The 13,615-nt window shown below is 38.3% G+C and overlaps 1 protein-coding gene across 1 annotated transcript in view; it reads left to right on the plus strand.

Annotated features, from left to right (window-relative positions):
- LOC134527866 (cuticlin-4) overlaps window positions 1-11,879 on the plus strand; it is a 139,882-nt gene extending 128,003 nt beyond the window's left edge. Inside the window, exons 7-9 of the mRNA XM_063360847.1 lie at window positions 1,185-1,334; window positions 1,454-1,676; window positions 5,578-11,879. Coding sequence (XP_063216917.1) covers window positions 1,185-1,334; window positions 1,454-1,676; window positions 5,578-5,809 — 605 coding nt within the window. The 3' untranslated portion in view covers window positions 5,810-11,879. The remainder of the gene's footprint in view (window positions 1-1,184; window positions 1,335-1,453; window positions 1,677-5,577) is intronic.
- Window positions 11,880-13,615: the final 1,736 nt, after the last annotated feature.

The raw sequence follows: 13,615 nt of genomic DNA on the forward strand, positions 1-13,615 counted from the left end.
TAGGCTATGATGATAAGGCTGCATTGTTGAGATATTACAATAGACTATTCTCCTGTTGTTGTAATACATACCCACAAAGAATGTGAGGTTGAGTGACTGCTGGTTGAGGTGCTAGTTGCCTGTTGGCTTCTGGATGGCACCCCGACCTGTGGTACTCGAGCTCGCACCAGGATGGACTAATAAAGGGGTGTGTCGGCTGTGCAGTTGATCTGAGAATGATAGTAATGGAGGTGCCCTGACAAGGTCACCTAGTTACCTGCTATGTATGGAGAGATGGGGAAGGGCATGTTAGGCCTGTCATGATTGCAGTAACTGGTGCACAGAGCCTACATTCCCGGATTGGGCTCAGTCAGGGGACTTTGGTCATCCAGACTGTGAAATAGCTCATCAGGTTTTGATCTCTGTAACCATATGATAGTGATGTATATGTTCTGACCGAAAGGTTACCTGGTTCTTTGCTTAGTTGTTGAAGAGTTAGGGGGATCCTGTAAAGCCTTCCTAATTGGTTGATGAGTGATGTGTCAGACTGGCTATCCTGAGAACCCTGTTCTAGAGCTTGTAGTAGCATTGTGCGGTGCACGGGCTGAACAGGGTGGAGGGGACATTTTTTCCAAGCCTGCTTAGTCCATTGAGTTTCATGGCTCTGGTCTCAGCAGATCTGAAAGTGCCTCCTAATCTACCTAAAGGGTTCACATTTGGGAGGGGAGGTGGAGGGTAGGCTAATCTTCGGGCGGAAAACATGTGCATAACCTTGCTATGTTAAATCCTATCCAAAAATGTATTTAAATTGCAGGTACAAATGCATGAGGAACCAATATTTAATACTGCTTTATGTTAAGTCATTACTAGTGTATGCCCCAGGTAAATATTACGTAACCATATAATTTATTTAAACATCACAATGTAGTAATAGTGTTGCACATAATTGGAAATATTTCTATTTTCAATCAAAGTCCAAAAGACCTCAATCAGTAGCATCAATGTTGCACAACAACATTATATACTTCTTTAAATGTAATGTTGTTTCAAAGTTTCAGATTTCATGCAAGTAGTGATTCCTTGTATCCCACAGGTAATGCTGTTTTATAGTAAGTAAAAACGGGCTGCTATTGCAATGTTGAAACAATGCTTCTCCTAAATGTGCTGTATGGGTATTTATACACACTGCGGTGTGATGGTTGTAGGCAGCTGCTCGGCGGCTGTGTGCGGCTCTGAGCCCCTGCCATTGCCCCAAGCCGTGTCCCAGGAGGGCCTGGACGAGCCCTCTGGCCCAGAGGAGGGTGTGCTCATGGCAAGCACCAGCGTGTACGTACTGGAGCCGGGCGACGTTCCAGGTGAGTACCTCTAAATGCCTCGAGTGCCTCACGATCTACTCGGGGTAAGAGGGAAGATAATATTGTTGATCTTGCCAGCATGCTTGTTGATGAAGTTGACGCTGATGTTACATCTCCAGCCTCAACGCTGCAGGCGTGCGATGATGGCATCCACCCGCTGTGGCTGTTGTACCTGTGCATTGCGTTCGGCATCATGTTCCTCATCATGCTGCTCATCAACATCTTCCTGTGCTCCGCCATGACGTGTGCCTGCTCCCGCACCGAGGTCATCGAGAAGGAGCCGTCCATCATCGAGGACTACGACCCGTACAAGAGCTGGCACGGCTCGCAGTACGGCTCCCGGTGAGCGCCCGCTCCTATCCCAACAGCCATACCTCGAGCATATTCTCTCCACAGTGCATTGCAGCTACTTTCACAAGGGAGAGATAGGACCACAAAGACATCTTTGTTTCAACTGTTTTATATCATAACTATTTCCTATACTTTGATTTTCAAATTTTGCCTTTGTGAAAGCATAGTTTATAATTATTTAGAATGCCTGGAGTTAATGGTGACCAGTTGCACTACAAAAGGTTTACTCTGCGAAGTATTTAGCATTTATTTAATAGGTACATTTTTGGTGATGATTATTACTGAAATATTTCTGCCTTTAAACATATCTTAAAGTGTGGTATCTGCAATAAGGAAGGCAAATATACAATATAAAATGATACAAAAAAATTTTTTTCTGGCATGAAAACTGATGCAATCCATATGGCATCTTTTGGTTTGTATCTTTCTCTTTACTGTAACATAGCCACCTGGTTAGGCTGCTTAAAGGTGGGCAGAGCTTTGATTTTTAACACCCATTTACAAACTACTCAACATTCTTTTAAGTGTCTTGTGTACATCGAGGAACAGGAATTGAGGAATGAGGTGAGAATGGTACACTGGCAGAATACATTGGTGGAGGAAATGGGAGCACCGTGAGAATAACTGATCATCACACTATACGTTTTCCACTTGCGAAAAATATGGGCTCAACCTCGCCTGAAGAAGAGTGATCTGACCACTCGACCACCGTGTCTCCAACAAGGTGTTAAAAAATAAAATATATCTTGTCCTGATAGGTTCTCTGTTGATAGAGGTGTTTTCTAGAGAATATTTGTTCAATTATTATTTTATGATATTAACATTACTAAAAGTTTACAAGTAGATCAATGTTCTACACTAAGTAATTTCATGAATGTTTCCAAACACCCGTACGGTGAAGAGAAGTTGTCTTGTATTCATTAGCTTTTTTACCATAGTGGATAGCATTTTTTTTTAGTTTAAATTTAACTCCAAAAACTTATAACTCATTAGATTACCTAGGGTTGCCACTACTGGGCTAAATTAATTATTTTCCTTGTGGTCACAGCTGTTCCAAAAATAACTAATGACAACTAAGAAGTATTATGTTATCTTTAAAAGATTTGTGCAATGGGAGTGCATGACTTGATGTAAGTTTTTGGACATACGCCATTGCTAAGAATGCAATGGCGTATGTCCAAAAACTTACATCAAGTTAAGAAGTATTAACCACAGTCACTCTCCTTTTGCCCCAATAATTTAAGTGGAGGGACCTACCTTTACCATTTCTCCAAAAGGGTTGAAGGGAATGCAAGAAAAAAAAACCGTTATATCTTCACTCAAGTTGAGACCATGGCATGGGTGGATGATGAGTCTTGGCCGGGGGGGGGGGGGGGGGGGGGGGGACCGGTGTTCTTCAGCTAATAACACAAAAAAACATTACCAACTAAGGAAATCCAGGAATTATTTCCTAAAACAGAGAACAATATTGATAAAACCCTGCTTATGGAAACCCGGGCATAGATTATCCCATGTGGAATAAACATAATGATAATAAACATAATTCATTATTTTGAAAACAATTCAGATTAAGTATACTGCAAATACTTGTGGCATTAAAAAGGTCTTGGGTAAATAAAAAAAACTATTAATCTTGATTGCTTTGTAACAGGATAATTATACAATCTAGGTAACCTAGAAATACTACAATTTCTGAAAGTATGTCTTAAATGCTTGGAGACCTCCCTCCTTCCAAATAAAATTTAATTAAAAATTCTAAACTATGATATGTATGTGTCTGTAAAACATTTTTCATGACTCCTGTTAAATGAATGAAAATGAAATAATCAAACCCATGAACTAATGTTATATCAATTAGATAGGCCTATACAAAGAAAATGCATTATTAATTATTACATATAGGTATGCTTAAAGCCAAAATTGTATAATCCAGTAATTTAAAAAAAAAAGTGAAAATTTTTCAGTGACTAGGGTTGAACCACATCAAATTATTACCCCTTAAATTTCACAACCGTGTGCTCTGCTGCTGTGCTACCAAGAATATTGGAATCTAGGAAGGAGACTATTTACTATCATTAGTGTAGTGTCAGGTTTCTTTCATATTTAAAACCATGCTGTAGTAATCCTTACATCAAACGGCTCACAAAAACCATGGTTTACCGAAACAACACTCACTACCACGGTCCGGCTGCTTGTTTACTTTTACAGCACGTGAAACTAGCTCAGACACTACAGTTACCAAACAGTGTTGTCTACTTATTAAGAAATTGCTCGAAAAAAGCATACATTTTCTATTAAAGATATACTCCACCATATACAGCAAGGTTATCAAGCAGTGTTGCCAACTTCTAGTTGACAAATTCCTTGAAAAAGGCACAGGTAAACTTTTCATTATTGATACAAAATATGTTTCCATATACCCGTTGATAAATGTATAAGTGTTGAATAATAAGCAAATAAGCAATCCATTTTTCTGCAATGTTTGGCTCTTGAGGGGGGGGGGGATAATTACCCTTTCCCCCTTCCTCAACTCTGCCACTGGACCATGGAACATTATTAAGGTGGTTACATGGCCAAGGGTGTAAGTAATTGTCCTCCCCCTAATAACATAAAAAATATTGTGATGACTTCTTGATCATATTGTAGAATGTTGTTACAACGTTAAGTAACATTCATAAAACATATTTCGTTTGAGGTTGAGGGCGTACCGGTGTTGTGGTGAAAATATCGGTGGAAATAAATGGGCGCCACCACGTGAGTGGGCACGTGGACCCGGCTGAAAGACTCTACTCAGGGCGTTACGTGGCCCGTGTGCGGCGAGATATTAGCCCTCCAGATGTTATACGCAGCTCCTGTCCCTACCTAAGCCCGCTCTCAGCGTCGGGCACGCTTCTAATCCCCACAGTGGGCTCTCAGGGCATCCCTGGCCCCCCGAACACAAAACACGTAACACAGTTAATTGGCTTTTATTCTACTCGCGGTACACGTCCTTACACGATCCTCCACTGATAAAACTGTAAAACGCCCGAGGCACGAATCAGCTTAGGTGAGGAGGCGAACCACGCACGTGGTCGCCTCAAGGCAGCGACACGACCGCCCTCGGCCGGCGGGAGAGAGAGACTGGACTGAGCTCATCGCTTGCAGGTGGCAACATGGCGCCCCTTCGCGCCGAACACAATTACCGTTACACTTTGCTGTAGCGTGCCCCCGGTTACTCTTAGAAAATACATAACTAATTTTACAATAATTATTAGATTACTTCCATGCCCAGACCGTCTGTAATAATTACTTATAAACATAAAACAGGGTTCAAATGAGTTGCACGCTAGTTCCTCCTTCGCCCGCTAGGGAGCGTCCTTGTTCGTGCTTGGACTTATAAAATAATAAAAGACAGTGAAGTTATTAATTAAAAACACATACATGCATAGCCATCGTTACACTGTTTGGGGCGGAAAGAAAAAGGTTACAATGTTAATTAATATATTTAGGGGTGCGGCGCACTGCATCTAAGCGCCCTCTTGCCGGGCTAGAAACACACGCACACACGCACGCACGAGCGGGAGGTTTGAACTGAGACGGTGGTTGGGCGGTGTCATATCAGGCTCAAAGGGGCCGCAGGCCCGGACGACGTCAAGATGTATACATGGACCACATTTGCCAGGGCGGTGGAGGAAGGAACGGACGTGACCTATAGTAAGGACCATCTCAGCATTTGTCTGGAATGATATTGAGAAACCATGGAATATCAAAATCAGGATAGTTGGCACAGGTTTCTTACCTGTATACTCTGAAACCTAAGACTAGTGTCTTACCACTGTGACAACTAACTTCATATGTATGGCAATGCCTCGCTGCACCAGTGATGATGAAAATGTGTGCTCCTTGCTCGCAGGTACTCCCTGAACGGTAAACCCGGCTACACGTCCGGGGGATCGACCATGAACTCGACCCGCTCCATCTCAACCAACAGCGACCATTATGCCATCGTACATTCTCGGCCGGGCAGCCGTTACTCGGCGCCCGGCTCCCACAAGGCTGCCACGCTCGCGCACCCACAGCACAACGGCCACCACCGAGGCCCGCCATCCAACGTGGGCTCCCACTACTCGGCCGGCAAGATGTGACCGTGAGTGTGGCGGCACTGCCAGCCACGGGTGATGGCACTCTTGACCGTGGACGTAATGGTGCTTGTGAGAAGTGCAACAGCTGACAGCTTTTGTGACTATGAGAGTGGTGTCATTTGTGACCACACAGGGCCGTCGAGAGAGGGGCACAGGTTTAAAACTCTCCGGGATCCAGCTGAGTTTTGAGAATTTATATATCCGTGAGTTCGCCCTGAAAGTGGAACAAAATTTCAAGTCAATTGCTAATATAATTAATTTGAAAACCTACAAGTTAACAAGTTAAGCAATATGCACAAGTCACATTAACAGCTATGGCCACTTTATGTGTACAGTTTTTAGATATTTAAGATTGTGGGGTCAAAATTTTGAACATGAAGTAATGGTGAGGGGATCTACAAAATCAGTTGCCCCCAGGCCTTAGTTTCTCTTGATGGCTCTCGTGGCACGTGTGACCATACGTGTGACATGCTTGTGACTAAGTGCTTCTCTCCATGAGCATAATGGTGCTTGTGACCCTAACAGGTTTGCACCCAAACAGGTGAAAAAAATCTGAAAAATTGTGTGTAAAGTATGGACACAATAAACTAAACGCTTACATCTTCAATGTGTGAAGCACCTAATGACAGTTTGTGTTTGTTCTCTTGCAGATCTTTAAACAGGTTTCGGATTTTTACTGGATTGAAACGTGTTTTCTTTTTATCCATTTCCTTTAAGGGGAAGAGATAGGAGAACTGAAATAATATGTATTGGTTTTAACAGTTATTACCTATTTTTAAATTTTATTTATTTTCTAATATTGAAAATTGCTTTCTTTATAGAGATCACTCGTAAGAGATTTACAAAGACAATTACATAGTGTCTAATATCAGTATTGTTAAAGTTGTAGTCCTTTCCATACTTGAGTTAGTACTAACACTAAGTGCCAATGACTTCATGGGTAAACCCCCTGTTTAAGGCAGCCAGTCATTATAAACTATTTTTCTACAAAGTCAAATTTTGAAAATTCAATAGCCAAAAGAAATTTGATTATAGCTTAAAAGCTGTTGAAACCAAGGTGGCAACTTTCAGTTCCTAAGTCAATATTTTTTTTAACAAAAATTCTTATAATTAGATGTGGGTATAATATCTTACATTAATATGTGCATTATATGGATTAAATCAAGATTAAAATTAGCACAATGCAGAAACTAATCAAAATCTGATTCACCATACTAACAAATGGCATTGGTGTAATGAGACATTGTAAATATACCTAATTTTTTGTTGTTCTGTTCACACATGCAATGTTTTAACAAAATTTAAATTGAACATAATATTTCTTTAACGTGTAATTCAATTTTAAGAAAACAGATTTTAAAATATTTCTAAAGAAATAAAAAAAAATTATTTTTATATTCACTTAAATTTAAGAAAACTATTTTTTTTTCCATTATTATGATAGTTAATGACAAAAAGCTCTGTGTTGTATTAGATAATGTTTACAATGAAATGCTGTTAATTGTGTAGTTAGATTATTTTTATACTGTAAATATATTACATTAAAATTTAATTAATTAGTGTAAATTTTACTGTGATACAGAACTGTACATATATTTTGAGAAAAGTTATTTTGGGACTTTGATGTCTAATATTTTTTAGATCTGAGACATGTTTATTCTGAAGATTAAAAAAATATACTAAGGAGTGCCAACCAAACAGACTTTTATTGTTGAAATGCCTATTTTTGTTTTTAAAACATTAGATATTTTGTATTTATTCATACTGTATACAATCTTTAATATATTAGAAAAAAATAACTGACTTTTTATCACAAAAACAATTTCCTAATATGAATTTTGGAGATTTTTATAACCCATTAGATTACTGTTTAGTTCTAATAAGTAAAAAAAAATTATTTTTTATTTATTTATGTTAAAATGTTCAAAAATATTACTAATTAGTAATGATAGTAAATAACATTATTTTCTTGTCACACACTAAAGAATTATTATTGTAGGATACACGTAACTTAAAGCCACTGCCACAGAGCCATGCCGCTAGTAAAATATAGCCAGCTGCATCTCAGGTGTCACTGGTCACACAAAGCTGTGTTCGCTATGTTGGCGACATCACCAGATGTATGGTTCTTTGCTATTTCTTCTAAACGTCTCTGTTTTTGTGCAGAATTGTACTGTACTTATGTGTTTGCTTTTTATGAAGTTTAATTTCTCTCAGTATTATGCTTTAAATAGTCCAGTTGATCAAAGATTTAATTGAAAGATTATGAAAATATCCACGTTTATGGAATAAATTGATGGAAGAATGTAGAAGGCATGATTTGCAGGACAATGCCTGGGATTTGATTCCAAGGGAATGCTATCACACTGAGTTAAATTTATCCTGGAATAATCCATAAATTTGGTTTTGTCCACACTAGCAACTGCTTCATCAAATGATGAAGCTCTTCGAATTCTTTTGCTTTTATATTAATTTCATAAACCCATTTCTTTGTACATTTACATACTGTGAAGCCAGCAGAAAGAATATTATCTTCGTAATCATCACTCAAATCCCACGGCATGCGTCTCTCCTCCGACATTATGAACTAGACTGATCTGTCTGGTTACCTGGCGCAGCGAACATAGTGAACATCGCCAACATCGCAAACATCGCGAACATAGCGTAGCTTTCTGTATGGCCTCAGCTTAAGAATCACACAGCTACCAAATCTGTGCTATTTAGTATTTATAATTTTTTCCACATGAAAAAGATACTAAACCATATTGAACTATTTTGTTTAATGGGTTTAAGTTTGTTCTGATTCCTAAATACAAAATAATATTTTTATATAAAGAAAAAATTGGGCACTCGAAACAAACATTCTTTGGGAATACAAAGCGTGCATTATATAGGCAGAACTTTTTTTTTTTAAATCTATTATCTTGGTGACTAATCTTGGGGTGTAGCTAAAGGGAAATAATAAACCTTGGGGACCTGCTTGGTGTTAGATTTTAAAATGCAGCTATTTCAATTTTAGAGTACTCTTTTTTGAGTTGCTTTGAAAACAGTTAAGGGGGATTAGGCCTCACCATCTTGGATTTTTCCATATTTGTGCTATAATTCTAATTTTGAACAATTTATCCCAATTTTTGGCAGGTCAAGGCATAAATCATATCTCTCAGACCTTCTCTAACTTGTTGCAAACACATATTTACTAACTGGCTCTAGTCTGTAAGCCCTGCAAGGAAACAACTGATTGTTTCACACGGGCGACTACAACTATCATGATAATCAAACCAGTTCGCAAGTGTAGACTTCAAAAAGTAGCCAAAAGGTCCTATGCCATGTTGACCCAAAAAATGTAGAACCAAAGCTTTATTGTAAGCGGTATCAAAATATTTCAAATTGCAAGATGGTGAGGCCTAATCCCCCATACCCATAACACTAAAATTGTGTCAAATGTATGAGCTTGCATATTTACTGAGCTTTTTGATCTTCATGAGAAGATTTCCAAAGCACAGACACAGTCACTGACTGTAGGTAATGCACATGGCTGTAACTGTACAAAGTTTTGTCTCAAATAAAAACATAAATTAAAAAAAAAGTTTTTTATGAACTTTAGTTTATGTACAAGCACACGAAAGCATTTAGTGCTGCACATTGTTTGGTTCTTTGCATCTAAGTGATATGACGAGTTTGAAACTATTAGTGTTGCCTATATTTTTTCAGGCTAGAAGAAAATTTCATAAGAGAAAAGTTTGTAAGGCACACTTATCATAAAAGTACATATTTAAGACCTAGCCTCAAATACTTCTAACCATATTATGATAAACACACACATTTATATGTATACATACACCCATATATACATACTAAAGGAATGTGCAAGTTCAGTGGTGGTAGTTTTCGGGGAGGGAGGTTTAAAAAAAAAAATTGAACACATGTATTCAAAAATACCACATTAAGTACTATGGACACTAACACACTGCCATATGGGCCTAAAGTAGTATCTATAGGCAATGTTGCTTCTGACACAATAACATACTGTCTTCACTGATATTTTGCCAATTATTTTTTCAGAACTTCAGGGAAGGGAGGGATACAGCAACACTGTCCCCACTCTGCGTCCGCCACCGTGCAACTTGTAAAAATTAAAAAATTTCTCTAATGAGCACTTTCAATACCCACCAAGATATCTGTACTATACCTTAGCAGTCATTTCTACGTATCAGAGGCAGCTGACACGCATTCAACAATGACGACAATATCCTGCAATGATATTGTTCATCTACTTTCACACTAATGACCACACAACTTCAACATCAACTGACTGAAAGTGTAGAAAAAAAAAGTGCTAAATCACTGCTTGGTATGATGTTAAAAAGAGGACAAAAAGATGCGCCGCCCCCCCCCCCCCCCCACACACACACACACACACAAATCAGACAAAGGAACTACACAACTAAACAGTGAAATACGATATTTTGCTAATTTAAAATATTTTTAATGATAGAAAAATAGCAAAGGGGGAACAAAGAGCAACATTTACTTGGCATGAGCTTTGTATTGATTGTGTAAATTGCTTGGAAATGTAATAACAGCTAGGCATGCCTATCAGTAATCACATTCATGCATACAATAAAACATGCAAAATACAAACACCATTAAGTTTACGCCTGATACTAGGCTCACAAAATAATTATCACTCACCCAAATACAGTGACAAGCTAAGCCATTCATTAAATAATTATAAAATTACACAGATTTTCAAAACACTTAATATTCTAACAGATAAAATAAGTTTTCAGGATTTATTTATGTTAAGTACTTTTCAAAAGCTTTACCTTCTTGTTACATGGGGATACATGAGTGAAATTTATCATACGGAACGCTGAAACACACAATATTTCAGAAACGTCGTTAAGCTTTTCTTTTTCGTAACTGGAAGTAGGCCTAGTACTGGCAGCATTGTAACATGCAGGGGCAGCAACCGGTCGCCCAAGGTCCCCGTGACTAGCGGGCCCAAGCCACCCTCTCATTACTAATCAAGATAAATTAGCAAAACCACCGTTAAAATTTAAGTTTAAAGTTGGCTAAAAAAATACGTTGTTAAAGAGTTTATTTATCAAGTTTTCAGAGCACCCCCTTTCTCTGGGGGCTTTCATACACCTCCTAGGTTGCCTGATAAGTCCCCTCTCCAAAATATCAGAGCCCGCAAAGTCTATAGCGCCACTGGCAATGATAACCTAGTTTGGATGATGCAAAACATTTCAACCTAAGCAGTCGTGTCTGATTTAACATATGTTGATACTACAAGTTTATATAAAATCTTTATCATGGAGTAGAATACTATTTATAAAACTGCCAGTACTTATGCAAGAAAATGTGTTGTGTAAAAATTACATTTGCTTTGATGGTAAAACTTTAGCTGCATGCTTTATGAGTATTATTTGTGTTCTTTTTTCCTTTGAATTTATTACTAATATTTCATTTTATATCCCTAATTACATGATAATTAACTTCTCGTAAATAACAATTATTTTCTGTTGGAATAAAATGAAACATGAAAAATTAATAAACATGAGATAGTAAATTTCTTACTGTAGGTTAAGTAACACAATGTATTTTTCTACTTATGTTTGCTATTATTATATGTACTGAAAGTTAGCAATATTTTTGTAAATGATTTGTTTTGAATTTTGACTTTGGTAAGCTTTAATGAACTAATGTTATTAGTTAAGTGCTTAGAGGAATATTAACAACTCAAATAACTTACTGTAATTTTACTTACTCATTTAGAAAAACCTATAAGTGAGACTGTAAATATACAATAAATTGCACAATTTAGTTTTATTACATTTACCTTGTAAGTAAAGTAAATTATCACTGAATAAAATTTAATAAAAAAAAAAGTTACAAATATTAGAGAGTAAAATTCTTAATGATCTAATATTGTTACAAAATACTTAAAATGTAAATTTTGATAAAAATTGCTGAAGTGAGCTGATTGACAAAATTAACTTTTTTAAATAAAACTATTTTGCTTCAGAGGATGTATAATTAATAAAAATATGTTTCCAATTTTCTAAAATGTTGTTTATTATTTATATACCACAGTTCCTGGTTTATGCAACCTTTAATAAAATCTTTTCTTCTTGAAGTCAGCCGGGGCTTCGCCCCACGAGCCTGATCATCCTCCGTTCCCTTTCCCACCACCTTTCCTACCCGGCATTTGTGTCGTGACGTACGTAGCCGTGTGCGATTCAAACTGCGCGCCACGAACTACAGCAAGAGGGCGCTTAGCTGCAGTGCGCCGCACCCCTAATTGGTATTAATAAATATTGTAATCCTTTTCTTTTCGCCCCAAAATAGTGTCACAACGGCTATGCATGCGAGTGTCTTTTATTTAACTAAATCATGATGTTTTGTAATTTAATAAGTGCAAGCTTGGACAAGGACGCTCCCTAGCGGGCGGCGGAGGAACTAGCACGTAACTGGATTTAAACTGTTTTCTATCACATAAGTAATTATTACAGATGGTCTGGGTATGGATGTGATGTACTAATTTTTGTAAAGAATTTATGTTATTTTCAATAATAACCCGGGGCACGCAATAGCTAAGTTGTTAACGGTAATTGTGTTCGGCGCGAAGGGCGCCATGTTGCCTGCCGCAAACCCTTGTCTCAGCTCAGTCTCCTTCTTCAGCCGGCCGAGAGCGGACGTCTCTGCAGACACCCCGATGACATCACCGTTGTTTCACCGAGTAGTTCTGTTAAGTAATTCATCCAAATCGTTTTCTTTATATCCTCGGGGCCTCTCTCGGTCGGAGAGACTGCTTAATTAATAATTATTTACTCTCCGGAGTTTTCGATCATCTGTGTATTAAGTAACGGCTTGCGGCGACCACGTGCGTGGTTCGCCTCCTCACCTAATTCGATTCGTGCCTCGGGCGTTTTGTAGCAGTATCAAGAGATGATTGTGTAAGGGCGTGTAACGTGAGTAATAAAACCAACTTAATTGAGTCACGTGTTTTTGTGTTCGGGGGGCCACGTGGGTCCTTAACCTGGTCAGCGGCATGTGGGACGCCCTGAGAGCCCACTGCGGTAATTAGAAGCGTGCCCGACGCTGAGAGCGGGCTTAGTTAGGGACAGGCGTTGCGTTAAAAATCAGGAGGGCTAATATCTCGCCGCACACGGGCCACGTAATGCCCTGAGTTAGAGTTTCACGCCGGGTCCACATGCCCACTCACGTGGTGGCGCCCATTAATTTCCACCAGTATTTCAAACCTTAGCACCGGTACGTCCTCATTCTAAAACTAAAATGATAAAAAATATGCACCCACACACCACAAGGTGCTGTGGAGGCTACTAGAATAAGCACAACATGATTACCAACAGGCAAACTAAAAACTTCCGGGCAGAATTTTCTGTAAAAAAAATGTGTGTGTTGAAATGGCCACTATGTGTGAGTTTGTGCGCTAGTATAAGTGTTGTGTGTTTATATAAGTGCATTTGCTGGGACAATCCTATAAATGTTCAATGCAACACAGAAAAAGCCAGCATCCTGAAACTAAGTCCGAAAGATACATCATGTAGATTAGGTACTGTTTTCATTTTTATCTGTCATCACAGTAAAGCATCATAATTAAGAAGTTGTACTACAAAATCTGAATACAAATTTTTTATGTCATATTAATATCATGTCGGTATGATAACGATGGCGCACAAATTTAGCCGTCATAAAGCCTGGGCTAAATTTACGACAGCATGAAAACAGCATATGCACATACACAGCACCAATCAATTTCAACATTTATGAATAATAAAC

This window comes from Bacillus rossius, chromosome 1 (genome assembly GCF_032445375.1).
Source record: "Bacillus rossius redtenbacheri isolate Brsri chromosome 1, Brsri_v3, whole genome shotgun sequence".
NCBI lineage: Eukaryota > Metazoa > Arthropoda > Insecta > Phasmatodea > Bacillidae > Bacillus > Bacillus rossius.